This window comes from Oncorhynchus keta, unplaced genomic scaffold, assembly GCF_023373465.1.
Source record: "Oncorhynchus keta strain PuntledgeMale-10-30-2019 unplaced genomic scaffold, Oket_V2 Un_contig_6954_pilon_pilon, whole genome shotgun sequence".
Lineage (NCBI taxonomy): Eukaryota > Metazoa > Chordata > Actinopteri > Salmoniformes > Salmonidae > Oncorhynchus > Oncorhynchus keta.
The window spans coordinates 70,860-98,212 of record NW_026289165.1 but is presented as its reverse complement, the minus strand read 5'-3'; the positions used below and the strand labels follow the sequence as shown (position 1 = coordinate 98,212).

At 43.0% G+C, this 27,353-nt stretch overlaps 2 protein-coding genes across 2 annotated transcripts in view; both read right to left on the bottom strand.

The window, feature by feature from the left end:
- LOC127926127 (heparan sulfate glucosamine 3-O-sulfotransferase 6-like) overlaps window positions 1-14,652 on the bottom strand; it is a 32,652-nt gene extending 18,000 nt beyond the window's left edge. Inside the window, exon 1 of the mRNA XM_052511510.1 lies at window positions 12,774-14,652. Coding sequence (XP_052367470.1) covers window positions 12,774-13,342 — 569 coding nt within the window. The 5' untranslated portion in view covers window positions 13,343-14,652. The remainder of the gene's footprint in view (window positions 1-12,773) is intronic.
- A 7,357-nt stretch (window positions 14,653-22,009) lies between these two features.
- On the bottom strand, window positions 22,010-26,401 carry LOC127926132 (uncharacterized). The gene is made up of 5 exons (XM_052511543.1): window positions 26,074-26,401; window positions 25,959-26,030; window positions 25,664-25,807; window positions 24,811-24,971; window positions 22,010-22,120 (listed from the first exon to the last, which is right to left on the bottom strand). Exons 1-5 carry the CDS (start codon window positions 26,381-26,383, stop codon window positions 22,010-22,012), a joined length of 798 nt encoding a protein of 265 aa, XP_052367503.1. The 5' UTR covers window positions 26,384-26,401.
- Window positions 26,402-27,353: the final 952 nt, after the last annotated feature.

Genomic DNA, 27,353 nt, shown 5'->3' with positions numbered 1-27,353 from the left:
TTACTGTAAAACATCACTGCAGTGTTCCTCACCTGGCTTACTGTAAAACATCACTGCAGTGTTCCTCACCTGGCTTACTGTAAAACATCACTGCAGTGTTCCTCACCTGGCTTACTGTAAAACATCACTGCAGTGTTCCTCACCTGGATTACTGTAAAACATCACTGCAGTGTTCCTCACCTGACGTACTGTAAAACATCACTGCAGTGTTCCTCACCTGGCTTACTGTAAAACATCACTGCAGTGTTCCTCACCTGGCATACTGTAAAACATCACTGCAGTGTTCCTCACCTGGCTTACTGTAAAACATCACTGCAGTGTTCCTCACCTGGCTTACTGTAAAACATCACTGCAGTGTTCCTCACCTGGCTTACTGTAAAACATCACTGCAGTGTTCCTCACCTGGCTTACTGTAAAACATCACTGCAGTGTTCCTCACCTGGCTTACTGTAAAAAGCAAATCAAAAGATTGATTACTGTACTTCTATATTTCCCTCAATCCTGTCTTGTGGGTTTGGCCACAGGTTCTCATCCACATCACAATGGATGTTTTCATTGGCCAAACATCTTGGGAAGAATCTTCAGGCCTGACACTGGTCTGCCGTGACGTCATTGCATGAGTCATCCATGGCCTGGAGAAGGGTGGCTTGTTCGTGAGGGCGCCTATCATATACCTTCCACCTCCATGTGGAGAAAAATTCCTCAATCTGGTTTTAGGAAAGGAGAGTATAGGGTGGTAACTACTCCTTTCCCTGTACTTACAGGGTGGTAAATTGTGGATGGGCCTGAAACCATGCTTGCACCCATTGAGCATGGTGAAACCTGACATTATCCCACACAATGACATAGGCCATGCCATCAGCTCTACATACCTTTAGCACATTTAGCCCATCAAGGAAGGTTACATTCGAACAGCAAATCATGTGGCTGCCTGCAATGACATAGGCCATGCCATCAGCTCTACAATATATAGAGTAGAGAGCTTAAGTTGTTGTTCGACCTAACATTAGAATGGGCAAGATGCGTAATCTAAGCAACTTTGGCCGTGGTATGATTGTTGATGCCACACATGATGATTCCAGCATCTCAGAAACAGCTGCCTTCCTGGGACTTTTATGCACTACAGTCTCTAGAGTTTACAGAGAATGGTGCGATAAACAGAACACATTCAGTGAGGGGCATTTCTGTGGGCAAAAACACCTTGTTAATGAGAGAGGGGTCCTATCCACTACTAGATAGGTGTACCTAATAAAGTGATGTCAAATCTGAAAACATGGTCTGGAAAAGTGGTACATGGGACCATAGAAACAGTGTCTAATAAAGAATGATGATGAAATATTACATCCATAGATAATGTAGTCCAATTGGTTCATGTTCCACGGTAATTGGTGTCAATGGATCTCGTTATCCTGAAACATTCATGATCTAAACATGGAATATTGTTTGTCAGTTTCCATACAACTATGCATTTAGAGTAATGCAACATTTTGAGCAGTTGTATCAATTGATAGTTAGATCATTGTAATGAAATGAATAGACATTTCAGATGTGTGAATTGCATTTGAAATGGTAATACTTTGATGCTAAGTTGTGTCATTTTGAACAGGCAGGTGATTTTAGTTCAATGAGCAAATGATCTTAGCTTTATGTGTATTGTATCCAAGCAATTGGAAAAAGTGTTAGAGCTTTGAAAAATTTGCATTTTGATCATTGGTTGTGAGTTTTGTGTCTGGAGTTTTGAAAAATGACATCAAGGTTCCGAAATTAGTGCCAAAGTGATTGTAAAAAACTAATATTGTTCTAGTTTTAAAGCATTTAAAAGCTATATTTTTAGTTTATTATATTCCAATACAATAAGCGAGATTCACAGGCCATTTGGCGGGTAGCTAAAGCTCTGTTGACGGTGTGCAGCTCTCATGTGTTCTGAGAGGAAGACAGAAGTTCACACACACTGACATGGCAAAGCAAAGGGCTCAAGAGGAGGCTGTCACAGTGTGTGTGTGTGTGTGTGTGTGTGTGTGTGTGTGTGTGTGTGTGTGTGTGTGTGTGTGTGTGTGTGTGTGTGTGTGTGTGTGTGTGTGTGTGTGTGTGTGTGTGTGTGTGTGTGTGTGTGTGTGTGTGTGCACCCAGACGTGACAGTGTGTTGAGTTTCTGCTAACTAAGCATGGCGGGCACAGAGGGGTCAGGTGTGTTACTCCCATGGGGACCCCCAGTCAGTGACACCCAGGTGAGAGGGTTCCAATTGTTCCAAATGGATGGGTTCCCACCACCAAACTGTCACTGTCCTCTCTCTGTGATCTAATGTGAATGCAAACAGATTCACTGTCTTTCACACTCTTCAAGATTCAGTGACAATAATTTCATAGCCTGGTCGCAGATCTGTTTGTACTGTCTTGCCAACTCCTATGGTCACAGACAGATCTGGGTCCAGGCTTTTTGTTTCTCTATATCTGCCATTGTACTGTATATGATAACAATAACTGTTCTGCGATAGGAAAACAATGCACCGTGAAGTAGAAAGGAATAACTCTTGTTTAATCTTATGTTCCTTCCCTGCTGTCCTATCACCTTGTTTTCACCTTCCATCTTACTTTCACTGGCCCCAAAGTGTTGCCCTGTTAGTCTATTCAGCAACATCTTCTGACAAAACACTGAATAGCAAGCAATGATTATGATCTTATTACATCCCACATAACTGATGTAGCTGAGCATTACAGAATGGTTCTGGTAACATACGTACCGTAGCTGAGCACTACAGAATGGTTCTGGTAACATACGTACCGTAGCTGAGCACTAAAGAATGGTTCTGGTAACATACGTACTGTAGCTGAACACTACAGAATGGTTCTGGTAACATACGTACCGTAGCTGAGCATCACAGAATGGTTCTGGTAACATACGTACCGTAGCTGAGCACTACAGAATGGTTCTGGTAACATACGTACCGTAGCTGAGCATCACAGAATGGTTCTGGTAACATACGTACCGTAGCTGAGCATCACAGAATGGTTCTGGTAACATACGTACCGTAACTGAGCATTACAGAATGGTTCTGGTAACATATGTACTGTAGCTGAGCACTACAGAATGGTTCTGGTAACATACGTACTGTAGCTGAGCACTACAGAATGGTTCTGGTAACATATGTACCGTAGCTGAGCACTACAGAATGGTTCTGGTAACATACGTACTGTAGCTGAGCACTACAGAATGGTTCTGGTAACATACGTACCGTAGCTGAGCACTACAGAATGGTTCTGGTAACATACGTACCGTAGCTGAGCATCACAGAATGGTTCTGGTAACATACGTACCGTAGCTGAGCACTACAGAATGGTTCTGGTAACATACGTACTGTAGCTGAGCACTACAGAATGGTTCTGGTAACATACGTACTGTAGCTGAGCACTACAGAATGGTTCTGGTAACATACGTACCGTAGCTGAGCATCACAGAATGGTTCTGGTAACATACGTACTGTAGCTGAGCACTACAGAATGGTTCTGGTAACATACGTACTGTAGCTGAGCATCACAGAATGGTTCTGGTAACATACGTACTGTAGCTGAGCATCACAGAATGGTTCTGGTAACATACGTACCGTAGCTGAGCACTACAGAATGGTTCTGGTAACATACGTACCGTAGCTGAGCATCACAGAATGGTTCTGGTAACATACGTACCGTAGCTGAGCACTACAGAATGGTTCTGGTAACATACGTACTGTAGCTGAGCATCAGAATGGTAACTGGTAACATACGTACTGTAGCTGAGCATCAGAATGGTAACATAATGGTTCTGGTAACATACGTACCGTAGCTGAGCATCACAGAATGGTTCTGGTAACATCACAGAATATACGTACCGTAGCTGAGCATCACAGAATGGTAACATACGTGGCTACAGAATGGTAACATACGTACCGTAGCTGAGCACTACAGAATGGTTCTGGTAACATACGTACCGTAGCTGAGCACTACAGAATGGTAGCTGAGCACTCACAGAATGGTTCTGGTAACATACGTACTGTAGCTGAGCACTACAGAATGGTAACATACGTACCGTAGCTGAGCATCACAGAATGGTTCTGGTAACATACGTACTGTAGCTGAGCACTCAGAATGGTTCTGGTAACATACGTACTGTAGCTGAGCACTGGTGGTTCTGGTAACATACGTACTGTAGCTGAGCACTACAGAATGGTAAAATAATGGTTACAGAATGGTAACATACGTACTGTAGCTGAGCACTACAGAATGGTTCTGGTAACATACGTACAGCTGAGCACTGGAATGGTTCTGGTAACATACGTACCGTAGCTGAGCACTACAGAATGGTTCTGGTAACATACGTACTGTAGCTGAGCACTACAGAATGGTTCTGGTAACATACGTACTGTAGCTGAGCATCACAGAATGGTTCTGGTAACATACGTACTGTAGCTGAACACTACAGAATGGTTCTGGTAACATACGTACTGTAGCTGAGCACTACAGAATGGTTCTGGTAACATACGTACCGTAGAGCACTACAGAATGGTTCTGGTAACATACGTACTGTAGCTGAGCATCTACAGAATGGTTCTGGCTGAACTACAGAATGGTAACATACGTGTAGCTGAACACTACAGAATGGTTCTGGTAACATACGTACTGTAGCTGAGCACTACAGAATGGTTCTGGTAACATACGTACTGTAGCTGAGCACTACAGAATGGTAACATACGTACCGTAGCTGAGCACTACAGAATGGTAACATACGTACTGTAGCTGAGCACTACAGAATGGTAACATACGTACTGTAGCTGAGCACTACAGAATGGTAACATACGTACTGTAGCTGAGCACTACAGAATGGTAACATACGTACTGTAGCTGAGCACTACAGAATGGTAACATACGTACTGTAGCTGAGCACTACAGAATGGTAACATACGTACTGTAGCTGAGCACTACAGAATGGTTCTGGTAACATACGTACTGTAGCTGAGCACTACAGAATGGTTCTGGTAACATACGTACTGTAGCTGAGCACTACAGAATGGTTCTGGTAACATACGTACTGTAGCTGAGCACTACAGAATGGTTCTGGTAACATACGTACTGTAGCTGAGCACTACAGAATGGTTCTGGTAACATACGTACTGTAGCTGAGCACTACAGAATGGTTCTGGTAACATATGTACCGTAGATGAGCACTACAGAATGGTTCTGGTAACATACGTACCGTAGCTAAACACTACAGAATGGTTCTGGTAACATACGTACTGTAGCTGAGCATCACAGAATGGTTCTGGTAACATACATACTGTAGCTGAGCACTACAGAATGGTTCTGGTAACATACGTACTGTAGCTGAGCACTACAGAATGGTTCTGGTAACATACATACTGTAGCTGAGCACTACAGAATGGTTCTGGTAACATACGTACTGTAGCTGAGCACTACAGAATGGTTCTGGTAACATACGCACTACATCACAGAATGGTTCTGGTAACATACGTACTGTAGCTGAGCACTACAGAATGGTTCTGGTAACATACGTACTGTAGCTGAGCACTACAGAATGGTTCTGGTAACATACGTACTGTAGCTGAGCACTACAGAATGGTTCTGGTAACATACGTACCGTAGCTGAGCACTACAGAATGGTTCTGGTAACATATGTACCGTAGATTAGCACTACAGAATGGTTCTGGTAACATACGTACCGTTGCTAAACACTACAGAATGGTTCTGGTAACATACGTACTGTAGCTGAGCATCACAGAATGGTTCTGGTAACATACGTACTGCTGAGCACTACAGAATGGTTCTGGTAACATACGTACCGTAGCTGAGCACTACAGAATGGTTCTGGTAACATACGTACCGTAGTTGAGCACTACAGAATGGTTCTGGTAACATACGTACTGTAGCTGAGCATCACAGAATGGTTCTGGTAACATACGTACCGTAGCTGAGCACTACAGAATGGTAACATACGTACTGTAGCTAAACACTACAGAATGGTTCTGGTAACATACGTACTGTAGCTGAGCATCACAGAATGGTTCTGGTAACATACGTACCGTAGCTGAGCACTACAGAATGGTAACATACGTACCGTAGCTGAGCATCACAGAATGGTAACATACATACTGTAGCTGAGCACTACAGAATGGTAACATACATACTGTAGCTGAGCATCACAGAATGGTAACATACGTACCGTAGCTGAGCACTACAGAATGGTAACATACATACTGTAGCTGAGCACTACAGAATGGTAACATACATACTGTAGCTGAGCACTACAGAATGGTAACATACATACTGTAGCTGAGCACTACAGAATGGTTCTGGTAACATACATACTGTAGCTGAGCACTACAGAATGGTTCTGGTAACATACGTACTGTAGCTGAGCACTACAGAATGGTTCTGGTAACATACGTACTGTAGCTGAGCACTACAGAATGGTCCTGGTAACATACGTACTGTAGCTGAGCACTACAGAATGGTTCTGGTAACATACGTACCGTAGCTGAGCACTACAGAATGGTTCTGGTAACATCTGCTAGATTAGCACTACAGAATGGTTCTGGTAACTACGTACACGTAGCTGAACACTACAGAATGGTTCTGGTAACATACGTACTGTAGCTGAGCATCACAGAATGGTTCTGGTAACATACGTACTGTAGCTGAGCACTACAGAATGGTTCTGGTAACATACGTTGTAGCTGAGCACTACAGAATGGTTCTGGTAACATACATACTGTAGCTGAGCACTACAGAATGGTTCTGGTAACATACGTACTGTAGCTGAGCACTACAGAATGGTTCTGGTAACATACGTACCGTAGCTGAGCATCACAGAATGGTTCTGGTAACATACATACTGTAGCTGAGCACTACAGAATGGTAACATACGTCTGGTACAGAATGGTCCTGGTAACATACGTACTGTAGCTGAGCACTACAGAATGGTTCTGGTAACATACGTACCGTAGCTGAGCACTACAGAATGGTTCTGGTAACATATGTACCGTAGATTAGCACTACAGAATGGTTCTGGTAACATACGTACCGTAGCTAAACACTACAGAATGGTTCTGGTAACATACGTACTGTAGCTGAGCATCACAGAATGGTTCTGGTAACATACGTACCGTAGCTGAGCACTACAGAATGGTTCTGGTAACATACGTACCGTAGCTGAGCACTACAGAATGGTTCTGGTAACATACGTACATTAGTTGAGCACTACAGAATGGTTCTGGTAACATACGTACTGTAGCTGAGCATCACAGAATGGTTCTGGTAACATACGTACCGTAGCTGAGCACTACAGAATGGTAACATACGTACTGTAGCTAAACACTACAGAATGGTTCTGGTAACATACGTACTGTAGCTGAGCATCACAGAATGGTTCTGGTAACATACGTACCGTAGCTGAGCACTACAGAATGGTAACATACGTACCGTAGCTGAGCATCACAGAATGGTAACATACATACTGTAGCTGAGCACTACAGAATGGTAACATACATACTGTAGCTGAGCATCACAGAATGGTAACATACGTACCGTAGCTGAGCACTACAGAATGGTAACATACATACTGTAGCTGAGCACTACAGAATGGTAACATACATACTGTAGCTGAGCACTACAGAATGGTAACATACATACATACTGTAGCTGAGCACTACAGAATGGTTCTGGTAACATACATACTGTAGCTGAGCACTACAGAATGGTTCTGGTAACATACGTACTGTAGCTGAGCACTACAGAATGGTTCTGGTAACATACGTACTGTAGCTGAGCACTACAGAATGGTCCTGGTAACATACGTACTGTAGCTGAGCACTACAGAATGGTTCTGGTAACATACGTACCGTGCTGAGCACTACAGAATGGTTCTGCATATGTACCGTAGATTAGCACTACAGAATGGTTCTGGTAACATACGTACCGTAGCTAAACACTACAGAATGGTTCTGGTAACATACGTACTGTAGCTGAGCATCACAGAATGGTTCTGGTAACATACATACTGTAGCTGAGCACTACAGAATGGTTCTGGTAACATACGTACTGTAGCTGAGCACTACAGAATGGTTCTGGTAACATACATACTGTAGCTGAGCACTACAGAATGGTTCTGGTAACATACGTACTGTAGCTGAGCACTACAGAATGGTTCTGGTAACATACGTACCGTAGCTGAGCATCACAGAATGGTTCTGGTAACATACATACTGTAGCTGAGCACTACAGAATGGTTCTGGTAACATACGTACTGTAGCTGAGCACTACAGAATGGTCCTGGTAACATACGTACTGTAGCTGAGCACTACAGAATGGTTCTGGTAACATACGTACCGTAGCTGAGCACTACAGAATGGTTCTGGTAACATATGTACCGTAGATTAGCACTACAGAATGGTTCTGGTAACATACGTACCGTAGCTAAACACTACAGAATGGTTCTGGTAACATACGTACTGTAGCTGAGCATCACAGAATGGTTCTGGTAACATACGTACCGTAGCTGAGCACTACAGAATGGTTCTGGTAACATACGTACCGTAGCTGAGCACTACAGAATGGTTCTGGTAACATACGTACCGTAGCTGAGCACTACAAAATGGTTCTGGTAACATACGTACTGTAGCTGAGCATCACAGAATGGTTCTGGTAACGTAGCTAAACACTACAGAATGGTTCTGGTAACATACGTACTGTAGCTGAGCATCACAGAATGGTTCTGGTAACATACGTACTGTAGCTGAGCATCACAGAATGGTTCTGGTAACGTAGCTAAACACTACAGAATGGTTCTGGTAACATACGTACCGTAGCTGAGCACTACAGAATGGTAACATACGTACTGTAGTGTTTTTATAATTTCATCAACTGTCTGTTCAAACAATGTGCTGCTCATGACATCACTTATGTGACTGAACACTGTTTCTAGTTGCCGTGGCCACATCTGCATGTGATTGTGATGGTATTGTGCCTGCTACAGCCCCGGCAATTAAAACACACATAGTACCACACTACCCTGCCTCCTGGAAACCACTGCTGTCACAGATATTATACATAAACACTTCATCTCCTTCATCTGCCACTCTTAATGAACAGAGAGAGAGAGAGAGAGAGAGAGAGAGAGAGAGAGAGAGAGAGAGAGAGAGAGAGAGAGAGAGAGAGAGAGAGAGAGAGAGAGAGAGAGAGAGAGAGAGAGAGAGAGAGAGAGAGAGAGAGAGAGAGAGAGAGAGAGAGAGAGAGAGAGAGAGAGAGAGAGAGAGAGAGAGAGAGAAATGGAGAGAGCAGCATGCTACAATGATCAGTGGCAGAAGTGTTTCCATGTGTTCGTATGTTTTAAGTTTAAATGCTGCTAAAAAGATTAAGAAAAAATAATTTAAATATTAAATTACAGATGAGAATTTCACTTTATTTTTCAAACTCAAACTATCTGTCAAATTCTCTCCCACTTCATCTTCCTCCATGTTGTTTCTAAATGAGAGAAAGGCTTATCTACAATAGCCTGATCCTAGATCAGTATGTTCTGTAGCTACAATAGCCTGATCCTATATCAGTATGTGCTGTAGTTACAATAGCCTGATCCGATATCAGTATGTGCTGTGGCTACAATAGCCTGATCTTGGATCAGTATGTGCTGTAGTTACAAAATCCTGATCCTAGATCAGTATGTGCTGTATGTAGCCCAATCCTCTGACTATCATTGTCATCCTAAACATGTCAAACACAGTCAGAGGAATCGGCCAAACTAAAGAACGTGGAGCCTTTTCACACTTACTACACTTTTCATCAAAATACCGTCAGCTACAGTACATGTATTACTCAAATATAAACTGACATACTTGCAGTGGTGGGAAAAGTACCAAATTGTCATACTTGATTAAAAGAAAGATACCTTAATAGAAAATGACCTAAATAAAAGTGAAATTCACCCACTAAAATACTACTTGTGTCACGCCCTGACCTTAGAGAGCCTTTTTATTCTCTATTTGGTTAGGTCAGGGTGTGACTTGGGTGGGCAAATCTATGTTTCTATTTCTTTGTTGGCCTAGTATGGTTCCCAATCAGAGGCAGCTGTTTATCGTTGTCTCTGATCTGGGATCATACTTAGGAAGCCATTTTTCCCACCTTAGATTGTGGGATCTTGGTTTTTGTATAGTTACTGTGTAGCCTGCAGAACATTACAGTTGTTTATAATATATATATATATATTTTGGTGTTCATCAAATAAAGACAGATGGACGCTTACCACGGTGCACCTTGGTCTACTCATTTCGACGAATATGACAACTTGAGTATAAGTCCAAAAGTATTTGGTTTTAAATATACTTAAGTATCAAAATTACATGTAATTGCTAAAATATACTTAAGCATCAAAAGTAAAAGTATACAATTCCTTACATAAAGCAAACCAGATGGCACCATTTTCTTGTTTTTTAGTCAGGGGCAAACTCCAACACTCAGACATCATTTACAAATGAAGCATGTGTATTTAGTGAATCTGCCAAATCGAAGGCAGTAGGGATGACCAGTGATGTTCTCTTGATAAGTGTGTGAATTTAACAATTTTTCTGTCCTGCAAAGCATTCAAAATGTAATGAGTATTTTTGGATGTCAGGGGAAATATGAAATATTTTCTTTAGGAATGTAGTGAAGTAAAAGTAAAAGTAGTCAAAAATATAAATAGTAAAGTAAAGTACAGATATATTTAGAGCACATGACACGCTCCCAACAGTTGTCCCCCTTGAAGCAGGGCAGTGTGAACAGAATTGTCTTGTTGAGCCAACACTCCTACAGTATAATTCCACGCATTTCACTGTTGGATTCCACGCATGTGACAGATAAAAATATATTTGATTTAAATGGTAATAGCAGAGCAATGTTTTTGAAACAGCTGAAATGTGTAGACATTTTCCTAATATTTGAAACTTGTTTTATTGAGTTTTTACCTGACAGCCTGAAATAGTTTTCCTGGGGCCCTGAGTTTTTCCTGAGCAAACTTCAGGCCCTAGTTGTAGTAATAAATCAGCTGTAAACAAAATATTTATATAGGTTATGATGGGACCAGATCATTTTTCTAATCAGGTCATATGGTTTTTAAAAGAAAACTTCTGGACAAACTCCTGACCCTGGGGAGGATGAAAACATCAAAACCCTATTCATAAAATGTCTCAGAGTAGGAGTGCTGATCTATGATCAGTTTAGCTTTTTAGATCATAATGAATAATATTACATGGACAGAGGGAACATGGTCCTAGATCAGCGCTTCTAGGCGCGGTCAAACAGTCTTTCTCCTCAGCTATGACATTCTCCAGCAGGATCCTCCAGTCCAGACATCTGAAGGTAATCAGAACCTCCAGCCTTCTCTAGCTTCATAGGCCTGCAGTAAGGCAGGTAAAGGGCCATCAACATCCATATCCCTGCAATAGGGTTGGTAGAGCCATAATTACACCCCAATTACAGCTATGGTCAGCTGCGTCATCTATTACCAGCAGATCCTATCACCTCCAAAGTAGCTACAGTGCCTGGGTGGAGATTTCTCATGTATATGCCAAGACATTATATGTTTCAGCCTGTATCACACTGTGGCTGTATTCACTCTTGGCAAAATCCAAAATCAAACTACTGCAAAGAAATATGTATCTTCTATTGAGACCAATTCCTGCTGTATATGAAGTATAGACGATGAGTTAGGCCTGCTTATTATTGATTCCACCCTCTTTTCCTACAAAGATGAGACTAACATTTAAGTTAACATTTAACATTTTAGTCATTTAGCAGATGCTCTTATCCATAGCGACTTACAGTTAAACTTACAATACCGTAGCTAGGTGGGACAACCACATATCTCAGTCATAGTAAGTACATTATTCCTCAATAAATCAGCAAGGTCAGAGCTAGTAAGGAGGAAAAAGTCAGGGTAAAGCCTATGATCATTCAAGAGGACATGGGCTTTTAATGGGAGTGCACCATTCCATTCCAATAGAATAGACATGGATTGTATGTTAATATGGGAAGTCATGTTGAACTGAAGAAATGGTGTTTAAAACACTGTCATGAGGATTAACAACACCCCAGGGACTTATAACCTCTTCATCTACATCAAGTCAGGCAGGGTTGTATTGACACATACACACGCTCACACACGCTCACACACAGACACACACACACACACACACACACACACACACACACACACACACACACACACACACACACACACACACACACACACACACACACACACACACACACACACACACACACACACACACACACACACACACACACACACACACACACACACACAGACACAGACACAGACACACACACACACACACAGTACTTGATATCTGACTGTCAATGTGCAAATATCTATGTATGTTATTGACAAGACCTTCAGCAGAGTTCTTCACAGGGAATAGCTTCCCCGGGGAGAACAGTGCTCCTCATCTACCTGTCATCTCCATTCATCATCCTACAGTGGCTGAGGTGTCATCTTTCTCCAAGGCTCAACATGCAGCTTCAACTGGAACTGTTGTGAACAGTACAAATACTACTAAATGATATGTTAGATGTTTGTATTGCAAAATATTTGATATATATGAAAAGCAGCCCCGGCCCCCAATTCACAGATTCGATTCAAGATATCGCAATATCAGAGTAGGCTAGAATGTTTTTTACTGGCGCTGATAAACACTCCATGGACATTGTAAAGTAGCAGAATATGTACCTTACCTGTACCACTCAAGTCCTTTCTCGTAGAACCTGTCGAAAAAGTGAGGTTCTGCCCCGACAGCTCTCACGTCCGGATGAATCCGTAGGAACTCCAGCAGAGCGCGCGTTCCGCCTTTCTTCACACCGATTATGATGGCTTGTGGGAACTTCTTACTCTCAAATGTGTTGGACACCGGGATGCCGTTAGCAGCTAGATTTTCCTTGGTGCTCTCCGGTATTTCTTGTGGGAGCAGTCCGCCTTCAACCCACTGTAGCTTGGCGACCTGTTCGTCTGCACTGTGGAGCGCGGCGCCCGTTGAAGTGTCTGTCCTGTTCCAGGGAGTCGGTGCGCCCGGCTGGTGAGGATAGAGTCGAGCTGACGGTCGCAGGTTGTCGTACGTACGGTCCGATATATCATAGTCTCTGTTTACAGTGTGATGGTCGAACATCTGTCTCGGCGCGGAGTCACATAATCCGGTAAAACAGTAGAAGAAATAGGTGAAAATCACGACCATGGTAAAACACACGGATACTTTGGACAGCGCCTTTCCAAAGTTGAGCCTTGTTCTACAGCCCACACTACATCCCATGAGTCGCTGTCCTGTTCGGTGAGCAAGGAGCAAAATATTGTCAGCATACTGCTTTTCCTTACGTTGAGTAGCCTAACTGTTCTCTATAAACCTATTTCCTGAATGCTGAAAAGTGTAGCAGTTTCATAATCATAACACCCCAAAATTGGAGCATTGTCGTCGAACTTATCAAGGTTATCCTCATACCGTTGTCACGCATCATTACACAAGACAGAAAACGGGTCTTTAACCTTTTTAAACAAGCATTTGTCATTCTGCATGGCTCAATACTTCAATGTTCATTGAGTAATGATTCCACTGCCTTGCTGTGCGCTCAAGTCAGCTCTGGTGATCTCCCATGCACGGTTTCCCCTCTCCTTCAAAGATTGCTGACACACCCAACAATCTCTACCCTTCCCTTCTCCAGCAATGGACAACATGACGTTTAGCAGCATTCAATGGTGTAAGCTATTGTCAACTACTGGTTCTTTATTCTACTGTACTTGTTAAACACCTCACTTCATCCTTCCAGACATGGGTGTGTAACAAGCATACATTTGAATCAATCTACAGCCCACAGAAAATAATACCATCACAATTTAACACGGTGTATCAACTTTTAAAATCAAAAAGGCAATGTATTTTTATGGTGCATGCTGACTCAGGAAAAGGACCCAAAACGGATAACAACCTTTCCGCCTTTGAACCTCATGATAGATGAAACGTTCCTCTTATGAATGAGAAAGGCCCTCAGGACATCCATCCAAACCCTTGTACTTTATCTGCACCTTGAGACTCCTTGTCATAAGAACAAGTGGTGCGGCAGTCCTTTCATATCTACTGACACAAGTCTCACAACAAAGACTTGAAAAGCAGAGCCCTGCCCCAAACTCCTTCCCAAGCATACCTGTTGTAGATACAGTGTTATGGTTTGATGTAACCTAGTAGGACACAAGTGTAAAGGGATAAGAATATGTACATAAAGATGTATGAATGAGTGATGGTACAGAACGGCATAGGCAAGATGCAGTAGATGGTATCAAGTACAGTATATACATATGAGATGAGTAATGTAGGGTATGTAAACATATAAAAGTGGCATTGTTTAAAGTGGCTGGTGATACATGTATTGCATAAAGATGACAAGATGCAGTAGATGGTATAGAGTACAGTATATACATATGAGATGAGTAATGTAGGGTATGTAAACATATAAAAGTGGCATTGTTTAAAGTGGCTGGTGATACATGTATTGCATAAAGATGACAAGATGCAGTAGATGGTATAAAGTACAGTGTGAGATGAGTAATGTAGAGTATGTAAACATTATATTAAGAGGCATTGTTTAAAGTGGCTGGTGATACATTTTTAAAGATGAAATTAATTTTTCATTATTAAGATGACTAGATTTTTTAGTCCAGTATGGTATAAAGTACACTGTGAGATGTTAGTGGTGGCTGTTTAACAGTCTGATGGCCTTGAAATATAAGCTATTTTTCAGTCTCTCGGTCCCTGCTTTGATGCACCTGTACTGAGGTATATGTGTGTGTGTGTGAAGGTTCTTTGAACCTGACCAATATCAGCATTTCCAGTTTGAATCAACTGGATGAGAGATCATCTGTCTGGGAACCACATGCACACAGACACCCCCCTGGGGGAAGAAGCTTTGGTACAAGACAAGAGAACTGAGGGGGGGAAGAAAGCGGGGTGAAGTAGAGAGAGAGAGTGGCTCTTCTGTGGCTCAGTTGGTAGAGCATGGCGCTTGTAACGCCAGGGTAGTGGGTTCGATTCCCGGGACCACCCATACGTAGAATGTATGCACACATGACTGTAAGTCGCTTTGGATAAAAGCGTCAGCTAAATGGCATATATTATTATTATTATATTAGAGAGGCAGAGAAGGTGTGAGAAAGAGCGAGAGAAGGAGAGAAGGAGAGAGGGGGAGACAAGGGGGTAGAGGGAGAGATGCCAAGAGAATGGAGGGCGAGAGGGTAGCAAGAGGGGATGGAGATAAGAGAGAGAGAGGGAGAGGTGGCAAGGTAATAAAGGGAGAGGGAGGATAGCAATAGAGAGGAGGAGAAAAGGTGTGTGGTGTATAAAGGCATCAGCATGCTTCAGTTCAGCTAGGTGAAGTCAGCTAGCCCAAGTCAGCTAGGAGAAGTCAGCTAGCCCAAGTCAGTTAGGTGAAGTCAGCTAGCCCAAGTCAGCTAGGTGAAGTCAGCTAGCCCAAGTCAGCTAGGTGAAGTCAGCTAGCCCAAGTCAGCTAGGTGAAGTCAGCTAGCCCAAGTCAGCTAGGTGAAGTCAGCTAGCCCAAGTCAGCTAGGTGAAATCAGCTAGCCCAAGTCAGCTAGGTGAAGTCAGCTAGCCCAAGTCAGCTAGGTGAAGTCAGCTAGCCCAAGTCAGCTAGGTGAAGTCAGCTAGCCCAAGTCAGCTAGGTGAAGTCAGCTAGCCCAAGTCAGCTAGGTGAAGTCAGCTAGCCCAAGTCAGCTAGGTGAAGTCAGCTAGCCCAAGTCAGCTAGGTGAAGTCAGCTAGCCCAAGTCAGCTAGGTGAAATCAGCTAGCCCAAGTCAGCTAGGTGAAGTCAGCTAGCCCAAGTCAGCTAGCCCAAGTCAGCTAGGTGAAGTCAACTAGCCCAAGTCAGCTAGGTGAAGTCAGCTAGCCCAAGTCAGCTAGTGAAGTCAGCTAGCCCAAGTCAGCTAGGTGAAGTCAGCTAGCCCAAGTTAGCTAGATGAAGTCAGCTAGCCCAAGTCAACTAGGTGAAGTCAGCTAGCCCAAGTCAGCTAGGTGAAGTGAGATAGGTGAAGTCAGCTAGCCCAAGTCAGCGAGGTGAAGTGAGATAGGTGAAGTCAGCTAGCCCAAGTCAGCGAGGTGAAGTGAGATAGGTGAAGTCAGCTAGCCCAAGTCAGCGAGGTGAAGTGAGATAGGTGAAGTCAGCTAGCCCAAGTCAGCGAGGTGAAGTGAGATAGGTGAAGTCAGATAGCCCAAGTCAGCTAGTTGAAGTCAGATAGTCCAAGTCAGCTAGTTGAAGTCAGATAGCCCAAGTCAGCTAGGTGAAGTCAGCTAGTCCAAGTCAGCTAGGTGAAGTCAGATAGCCCAAGATAGCTAGTTGAAGTCAGATAGCCCAAGTCAGCTAGTTGAAGTCAGATAACCCAAGTCAGCTAGTTGAAGTCAGATAGCCCAAGTCAGCTAGTTGAAGTCAGATAGCCCAAGTCAGCTAGTTGAAGTCAGATAGCCCAAGATAGCTAGTTGAAGTCAGATAGCCCAAGTCAGCTAGGTGAAGTCAGATAGCCCAAGTCAGCTAGTTGAAGTCAGATAGCCCAAGATAGCTAGTTGAAGTCAGATAGCCCAAGATAGCTAGTTGAAGTCAGATAGCCCAAGATAGCTAGTTGAAGTCAGATAGCCCAAGATAGCTAGTTGAAGTCAGATAGCCCAAGTCAGCTAGGTGAAGTCAGCTAGCCCAAGTCAGCTAGTTGAAGTCAGATAGCCCAAGTCAGCTAGTTGAAGTCAGATAGCCCAAGTCAGCTAGGTGAAGTCAGCTAGCCCAAGTCAGCTAGTTGAAGTGAGAAAGCTGAAATCAGCTAGGTGAAAGTATTTAGTAAAATAAACTGAAGTAAAAATGTTAATAACATTTTAATAAAATAAATAAAAATAATATATATGCACAAACTCTTCTGAACTGTTTTGGCTGGGAAGCATGCAGACGCCTTAAGAGAGAGATGAAGGCGGAGAACATCGAAAGATAGTTTTGAAACAGTCAAAATGAATCATGAACAAACATTTGGCACACATCTCTCAGCTTGTCTTTCCTATTTGTTACACGCCATTAACATTCCCCTATTCATTTTCTATGAAGAATAGTTTTGCTGCAGGCTCCATGCATAGTCCATTCAGAGACCAATTAACAGCAAAACAAAGTAAAAGTTGACGTGACATACATGACTCAAACGGCCGCCTGTCGAAAAAGACGTGTTTGAAACGGTGCTTAAACAATGGTCGCTATGGATACTGGCATCTGCAGAGCAAATATAGAATAATGATAGGTTTTTAAGCATAAACAGCCATTGTAAATCCATGTAAGGAGAGGGCAGACTGGCACTGTGGAATTCACAGCTCTGCAAATGACTTCCCGGCTGCGTTCAAAATGACACCCTATTCCCTATGTAGTGCACTACGTTCGACCGGGGCCCATAGGGCATATATAGGGTGCCATTTCAGACGCAACCTTCTGTGATTTAGGAATAGGAAAAACGGACATAGAGTCACAATGAGGTCAACATGCAGCCTTTCTTTCATCAGACGTTTTTTTGGCTCTTCTTCCGTACTAATTGCTCTATCTGGGCCTGTATGCTGACAGTTCTGGATCCAGAAATGTAAACGTAAAAAATGTAGAAACAAACAGTCTTTTCTGGTGGTGATGTTGAAAACACATGTATGAAGAGAGAATGTGTGTGTCTGGCGGTGGGGAGGAACGGAGTATACGTGTGTGTGAGTGCTGGTGTTCATGTGTGTGTCTATATGTCTACGTGTGTGTGCTACTGATACATTTCCATAGCTAGCGGCCGGCAGATGGTGTGTACATGTGTCAGCCATTATGGCAAATTACAAGTCCTCCCCACCGAAAAGGAGAACGTTCCGCTCTCATTTAGTCATTTCCAGGACTGGAGAAGAGGAGCTCTGGGCTATAGTTGTGAGAGCCACAAGATTCCCAGCAGAGATGGTTGAAAACCATTATGACAGATCCCTCTACCACCACCCATGAGAGGGTAGTTAGCGTCTGTCTACATTGATATCTGGAGTCCTTTAGAAAATCTTACCCGATGCCTATATTGTGGTTGCCTCCCAAATGACAACCTGTTCCCAATAGAGTGCACTACTTCTGACCGGGTAAAAAGTAGTGACCATATAGAGAAGAGTGTGCAATTTGGGACAAACATATTTTGTCTGAATGTTACTATGTCCTCTTCATCAAGATATTTAGTAATAATATTGGAATATTTAGTAATAATAATGGAACTTCTATTGTGATGTGTATCTCTTCTTTTGTAGTGATCTAAAGTAGACCACCCCTCTCTCCAATCACCAGAGATCTAGTGTAGTACAAGGCAGTGTCTGAAGTTTGTCTTGTGTGAAAAGAGAATAGAAATCTCCCTTACCCCCAGGTGCGCTAAGTCCATCTCTCCATTCCCCCACACACACACACACACACACACACACACACACACACACGCACACACACACACACACACACACACACACACACACACACACACACACACACACACACACACACACACACACACACACACACACACACACACACACACACACCTCTGATTGTAAAAGGATATCCCCTGGGTCTACAGTCAGAAAGGATCACAGAATTCAAAGAGATACAACAAAGTCGATGGTGACACAGTTCTATACAGTGAAAGCACCACCCCTCCTCTCTTCCTCCCTCCCTTTTTTTCATTCCCTCTTTCATCTGAATGCCACAGGTGAATGATAGATGGATGGAGAGATGGAGGGTTGGGTGAGGTGACTGATCTCTCCATTTAACCCATCCTCCAGGGTCCCTAAACCAGTGTATATCCTACCCCCAGGCCTCCCCTCCCCTCTTCCATCCCCCCAGCCTAAAGCACTACCCAGACCCATACAAGTGCATCCATGCAGCTGGCCTCCAGGTTGGCTGTCATAGCATAGCAGACCCTAAGGCTTGTAGGGACACCACTAATAAGGTGGTCTTTTGGAATAGAAAGTTATTGGAACTTACTCTAAAAACCTCAAAGGCTGTTTGGATCAACAGACTGTTGCACACATGATGCTGCTGGGCTTAGATATGGCGTAGATGGTGTATGATGTGTGATTGGAAACATTGGTTTACACACCTGTTGTTGACTTGTGGTTGAAGTCTGGTTACAATATGCATATGTTTTGTGAATCCAACAGAAAACAATCTCTATATATGATCAGTATTTTTTAAATATTTTTTGAATTGATGTAATGTATTTTTGCCTGGTGGGAGGTTTGTTCATTATGAAAGATCAATATAACAATGTGTTCCTATTTAATACATGTATAGTTACAGTATCCACTGTGATAGGACTGTGAACAAGATCTATGCAGGTCTTTGTCACACATCCAGAAGCCAGCTGAGGAGAAACCGTTTGTTTTCTGTTTTTATCACATCGGCTCTAAAGAGCTTTTCAAAGTCTTTGAAAGGGACAAGTCCATACAGGAGTCTTTCATCTAGTTGTATTTACCTTCACAGGAGTCTCTATTGTACCGAGGGAGGGAATCAGGTACAGAGCTCTGACAGTAAGGCTGGGAATGACTCTGTATGACAGTTATGTCATCACATAAAGCCACACAGCGTTTGGGAAACGCCTGCTCTACTAATCCAAAACACTGTGGTGAAAGGGGTTCAGAATGTCAAAGTGTGTGTGTACATGTGTATAGAGTGTGTGTACATGTGTAGCGTGTGTGTGTTTGTGTGAGAGAGCGTGAGAGAGAGAAAGAGTGTGAGAGAGAGGGAGAGAGAGAGAGAGATAGAGAGAGTAAAATGAGTGAGAAGGAGAAAAGGTAGAAAGAGGGAGAGAGAGCTCTGATTAGCTCAGTATACAGTTTCCTGCCTTGGAGCTCGCTTGAGGGATTAACCAAGACTTGTGGCTGCAAAGCTGACAGCCCCGTAAAGGTGTGTGTGTGTGCATGTCCGCGTGTGCCTGTGAAGTGTGAGTGCATATGTGCACACGCATGAGGAAATGTGTGTGGGAGGGGAAAGATGCCCTTTAATCTTTGTCTGTATTCCATATTCACGTGCACAACCGTCTCTGCAGTACCACACACACACACACACACACACACACACACACACACACACACACACACACACACACACACACACACACACACACACACACACACACACACACACACACACACACACACACACACACTGAGGTGTTGTCTAAATGCTTTTGGGAGAGTCCCTGTGGCTTTCTTTCATTCAACATGAAACCACAACCCCTTGTTTTATGTGTTACTGTCACATTCATTTCCACCCAGCTCTCTTTCCATTGAACGATTCACGGGAAAGGAAGACTGGATCCTGGGCTGGGTGGCTTGAAGCCTCATAGTCTTAACCTCTACTGCAATGACGTCAACATGAAACCACAACCCCCTTGTTTTATGTGTTACTGTCACCATTCATTTCCACCCAGCTCTCTCTTCCATTGAACGATTCACGTACCGGAAAGGGAAGACTGGATCCTGGGCTGGGTGGCTTGACCACACCAGAATCACTCTCCAGCTGGATTTCCTCCTTAACACTTAAAGCCGATCCACAACACTATATCAATCCACAATACCACGTGGCTGTGGAAACAGAAATAGAGAGAGCATGAGAGAGAGTTGGTTGTGTTGGTTTTCTGGAGTCAGTAATTATTGATTGGTCAAGAATGCGCCTTTTGAAATTCCCCTGTCACCAAAGGAATGTGGCATGCCACCCTGACATCACCTGAGATGTCACAGAGGCACAATAGGTGAGACACTGCCCTCTTGATTGATTGATTGACTTATTTTATTTGTCAGTTATCTATATATATATATATGCATATATACGTAGTACATAGCTGTCCTCTTAGACCATGTATCCTCTTAGACCATGGTGTCCTCTTAGACCATGGTGTCCTCTTAGACCATGTGTCCTCTTAGACCATGGTGTCCTCTTAGACCATGGTGTCCTCTTAGACCATGGTGTCCTCTTAGACCATGGTGTCCTCTTAGACCATGATGTGTCCTCTTAGACCATGATGTCCTCTTAGACCATGTGTCCTCTTAGACCATGGTGTCCTCTTAGACCATGGTGTCCTCTTAGACCATGGTGTCCTCTTAGACCATGGTGTCCTCTTAGACCATGATGTCCTCTTAGACCATGGTGTCCTCTTAGACCATGGTGTCCTCTTAGACCATGATGTCCTCTTAGACCATGGTGTCCTCTTAGACCATGATGTCCTCTTAGACCATGGTGTCCTCTTAGACCATGGTGTTCTCTTAGACCATGGTGTCCTCTTAGACCATGGTGTCCTCTTAGACCATGGGTCCTCTTAAATGGTGGTGTCCTCTTAGACCATGGTGTCCTCTTAGACCATGTGTCCTCTTAAATTAGTGGTGTCCTCTTAGACCATGGTGTCCTCTTAGACCATGGTGTCCTCTTCTGCTAAATGACTTAAATGTAATGTAAATGTAAATGTGTCCTCTTAAATGATGGTGTCCTCTTAAATTATGGTGTCCTCTTAGACGATGGTGTCCTCTTAGACCATGGTGTCCTCTTAGACCATGGTGTCCTCTTCTACCGTGGTGTCCTCTTAGACCATGGTTCCTCTTCTACCATGGTGTCCTCTTAGACCATGGTGTCCTCTTAGACCATGGTGTCCTCTTAAACCATGTGTCCTCTTAGACCATGGTGACCTCTTAGACCATGGTGTCCTCTTCTACCATGGTGTCCTCTTAGACCATGGTGTCCTCTTAGACCATGGTGTCCTCTTCTACCATGAAGCACATCATGTCCACTGCCTCACTGTTGAGTCACGTCCAGTAGAACACATATCACATGGCTTGTGAGAACACCCACACCCCAGACAGAGCATTGGCTGGTGATGATATCTTCAACCGGAGGGGACAGGAGTGTACCTAGATATGTGCATGTCTGATGTCTTCCTTCAGTGAGTGAGGGGGAGAGCCATTGTGGATGGCCAATGCTCCTGAGGGGACACTGAGTATTAGGTTAAGAATGTCTTTCCTCTGTAACAAGACACAGTTATGAGAGTGGAACTTCAAGGGGGGTGAGGGGGTTTCCTTCAAAAGTCACTCCCTTAGGGAAGTATGGGTACCTATTCACTCTTAGGGAACTCTGGGTACCTCTACCTCAGTCTTGTGTAGAGGAGAGGGTTGGAGTTGGACGTCTGTGTTCCCCCAGTGGATGGAGGGGGTTTGGTCTCTCTCTCTCTCTCTCTCTCTCTCTCTCTCTCTCTCTCTCTCTCTCTCTCTCTCTCTCTCTCTCTCTCTCTCTCTCTCTGTCTCTCTCTCTCTCTCTCTCTCTCTCTCTCTCTCTCTCTCTCTCTCAACCTCATTCGCATAATCCGTTTCTACAGTTGATAGGTTGCTTGTCACAGATTGCTGTAACAAAATGATTTACAACTGAGTGAAGTTTAAAACCCCCAGCCTGAAAGCAAAGTGAAGATGCTGTAACAGTTCCAACATCCAGTACATTTGAAAGAGCCGCTGCACTGTGGCTGAACCTGCGCTCCTCTAAAATGTATGGGGGTGGAGAGAGGAGCAGAAGACCAGTTTCTCATTGACGTAACAGTTGGTTTAATAAAAAGTTGTATTGTTGAATTGAAGTAACGTTTATCCATAGAGCAGTGGTTCCCCAACTTTATTAAACCACAAGCATAAAGCACAGAATATGAGGATTTTACAGCATTTCATTTCACCATCCATATTTAGAGCGGACTAATCTAACCCTCTCTCATGTCTTTGATGAATATGGACCACACAACACGCATTCCTAACCAAGTCTTAATACCTGTCAGTCTGGTCCACAGTTACACTCACGGTACACTCCGTACATGGCTACAAAGACATTGAACCCAGTGGAAAGAAGCTGACGAATAGACAGAATAAATAAATGTCAGTTGAATGATTTGGAGGATTAGGAGGTATTTGCCTCCTTGGCACGCCATTCAAAGAGCAACATGTGAAGGCAGATGTGTGAATATTAAAACTGAACTGGCCAATTTTAGATACTAAATCAACGTTTTTTCAATGGTGAAATAATAATCATGTTTGAATGTATTATTTTTGTTATTTCAAAAAGTGATAGTCCGGATCTGGTGAAGTTGATGGTCTTGGCGTTGTTCATATACAGTATAAAGTAATGTCAATGAATCCCTCAACATCTCTTTCATGTCAGGATATTATACACTTTTTTAAAAAAGGGTTCCAAAAGGGTTCTTCGGCTGTCCCCATAGGAGAACCCTTTTTGGTTCCGTGTGTGTGTGTGTGTGTGTGTGTGTGTGTGTGTGTGTGTGTGCGTGCGTGCGTGTGTGTGTGTGTGTGTGTGTGTGTGTGTGTGTGTGTGTGTGTGTGTGTGTGTGTGTGTGTGTGTGTGTGTGTGTGTGTGTGTGTGTGTGTGTGTGTGTGTGTGTGTGTGTGTGTGTGTGTGTGTGTGTGTGTGAAGCAGGTTAGGGAGGTGTGTTCACACAGGAGGAGCTGAAGGGCAGAAAGCTGTAGAAATACGGAATTCCCCTCAATCAGGTGATGAGGGGGATCCAGATGTTAATAGAAATGAACCCACATGTTCACACGTGCACACACACACACACACACACACACACACACACACACACACACACACACACACACACACACACACACACACACACACACACACACACACACACACACACACACACACCATGTCTCCTCCACGGTGTAAATTTGGAACAATCCCGTCTCTCCTCCTCTCTTCCTCCAACTCTGGTGTTTATCCACACTAAAGAAAGACAGCCCTTCTCCATATCTCCCATCTATTTCATCACAGTATCTCCTGTTCTCATCCAAACACACACATCCTCTCTCTCGTCTCTGGTTAGGGCTTCTAGTGTTATATGAGATGCAGATCATGTTGTGCACGTTTGTGTGTGCATGTTTGTGTGTGTGTATGTGTGCATTGCATGCATAGGTCTGCATGTGTGTGTGTTTGTGTGTGTGTCTGCAAGTTAGGACCCCCCAGGACCCAGATGGTAGTCCTGATTGCTAACTTCTGTGGTATAAATTCAGGGTGTCTTAGGAGATCCAGATCCCCTTTCTTCTCCTGAATTTAAGAGGACACCATGGTCTAAGAGGACACCATTATTTAAGTGGACACCATGGTCTAAGAGGACACCATGGTCTAAGAGGACACCATGGTCTAAGTGGACACCATGGTCTAAGAGGACACCATGGTCTAAGAGGACACCATAATTTAAGTGGACACCATGGTCTAAGAGGACACCATGGTCTAAGAGGACACCATAATTTAAGTGGACACCATGGTCTAAGAAGACACCATGGTCTAAGAGGACACCATCATTTAAGTGGACACCATGGTCTAAGAAGACACCATGGTCTAAGTGGACACCATGGTCTAAGAGGACACCATGGTCTAAGTGGACACCATGATCTAAGAGGACACCATAATTTAAGTGGACACCATAATTTAAGTGGACACCATGATCTAAGAGGACACCATAATTTAAGTGGACACCATAATTTAAGTGGACACCATGGTCTAAGAGGACACCATCATTTAAGTGGACACCATGATCTAAGAGGACACCATGGCAATTACCCATAATTCAAATTATCCCCCAGCATATGAGGAGGGTTATGGAGCCATGTGGATGTGTGTGTTTGGATTTTACGTTTGAATCTGAACACATCCTCAATACCATAAACACATTATAACCTGAACACAGCCTCAACACCATAAACACATTAGAACCTGAACACAGCCTCAACACCATAAACACATTATAACCTGAACACAGCCTCAACACCATAAACACATTATAACCTGAACACAGCCTCAACACCATAAACACATTATAACCTGAACACCATAAACACATTATAACCTGAACAACCTCAACACCATAAACACATTATAACCTGAACACAACCTCAACACCATAAACACATTATAACCTGAACACATCCTCAACACCATAAACACATTATAACCTGAACACAGCCTCAACACCATAAACACATTATAACCTGAACACATCCTCAACACCATAAACACATTATAACCTGAACACATCCTCAACACCATAAACACATTATAACCTATAACCTGACCACAACCTCAATACCATAAACACATTATAACCTGAACACATCCTCAACACCATAAACACATTATAACCTGAACACATCCTCAACACCATAAACACATTATAACCTATAACCTGACCACAACCTCAATACCATAAACACATTATAACCTGAACACATCCTCAACACCATAAACACATTATAACCTGTAACAGGACCACAACCTCAATACCACAAACACATTATAACCTGAACACATCCTCAACACCATAAACACATTATAACCTGAACACATCCTCAACACCATAAACACATTATAACCTGACCACAACCTCAACACCATAAACACATTATAACCTGAACACAACCTCAATACCACAAACACATTATAACCTGAACACATCCTCAACACCATAAACACATTATAACCTGAAAACAGCCTCAATACCATAAACACATTATAACCTGAACACAGCCTCAACACCATAAACACATTATAACCTGAACACAGCCTCAACACCATAAACACATTATAACCTGAACACAGCCTCAACACCATAAACACATTATAACCTGAACACAGCCTCAACACCATAAACACATTATAACCTGAACACAGCCTCAACACCATAAACACATTAGAACCTGAACACAGCCTCAACACCATAAACACATTATAACCTATAACCTGAACACAACCTCAACACCATAAACACATTATAACCTGAACACAGCCTCAACACCATAAACACATTATAACCTGAACACAGCCTCAACACCATAAACACATTATAACCTGAACACAGCCTCAACACCATAAACACATTATAACCTATAACCTGAACACAACCTCAACACCATAAACACATTATAACCTGAACACAGCCTCAACACCATAAACACATTATAACCTGAACACAGCCTCAACACCATAAACACATTATAACCTGAACACAGCCTCAACACCATAAACACATTATAACCTGAACACAGCCTCAACACCATAAACACATTATAACCTGAACACAGCCTCAACACCATAAACACATTATAACCTGAACACAGCCTCAACACCATAAACACATTATAACCTGAACACAGCCTCAACACCATAAACACATTATAACCTGAACACAGCCTCAACACCATAAACACATTATAACCTGAACACAGCCTCAACACCATAAACACATTATAACCTGAACACAGCCTCTGTTCATATAGTGTTGCTATGCATTTCCTTTCTTATTCTGTTGCTTTGGTCTACTGTACCATCATGTTTGATGATAAAAGCAGACAAAGGTAAACAATCAGAGACATAATTAACCTTCTCTCTCTCTCTTCCCCCCCAGTCCTCCCTCCGTCCCTCTACAAAAAGGAAACTTGTCTCTGATCCAAGAGACACCCAGTACAATACCAGCAGCGTGGTTGGTTGGTGTATAGTGTAATATTCACTTTGAGGCTCTCAGAGCCAGCCGGTTCTGTCTGGCGGTTCCATCTCCAAAGACAACGATGACAGCCCAGATAAGAGGTTGTTTTTCCAAACACCTGCTATTCATCCAACATCCAACTGACCCTTAGAGCAGGGAGGTTACAGGAATGTCAACTTTACGCCTGGTACAGTAGATGGTGTGATAAAGTCTGCTATAAAGGAGCTTAGGCCATTTGAAGACCTATATCATTTCTCAGATGTTTCATGTTGTTTATGTTCTCAGTAGAGACCCACATAGAGACCCTCTTGCTCGGCAGTTCACGTAGAGTACCTCACATTTTACTGTACTTGTCGTCCAATTTCACAACATACCCTCTCACTATAAATGAACTGACCAAAATGAACTAAGTAAGAGAGGCTAGTAAGAGAAAGACTGAGTTAGCTTTAAATCATATTGTTACAATGTCTGTTTCTCACAAGTTCTAAAACACCAAAGGCCTTTACTGTACAATGTTGCAATGTTTATAGTCTGTATGTTGTGACAGACATGTTGCCAATAGATACCATTCATCTTATGCAGTCTGTAAACTACACGTTACACTTCACCTCTATCTGAGAGGCAGAGACCTAATAACCTCATTATTTCCCAGGTTCTCCTCTACACTTGAATCGCCGTCTATAACACATGTTCACCTGACAGAGTGGAATTAGAACAATGCCCAG

What these genes read in the sequence shown, in the direction of transcription:
- LOC127926132 (XM_052511543.1), bottom strand. Translation starts at nt 26,383, where the DNA reads ATGGTGTTGAGGCTGTGTTCAGGTTATAATGTGTTTATGGTGTTGAGG. An exon ending in GGTGTTGAGGCTGTGTTCAG is followed by an intron (nt 26,031 to 26,073) that starts GTTATAATGTGT and finishes TTCAGGTTATAG; the next exon opens with GTTATAATGTGTTTATGGTG. An exon ending in GGTGTTGAGGCTGTGTTCAG is followed by an intron (nt 24,972 to 25,663) that starts GTTATAATGTGT and finishes TATGGTGTTCAG; the next exon opens with GTTATAATGTGTTTATGGTG.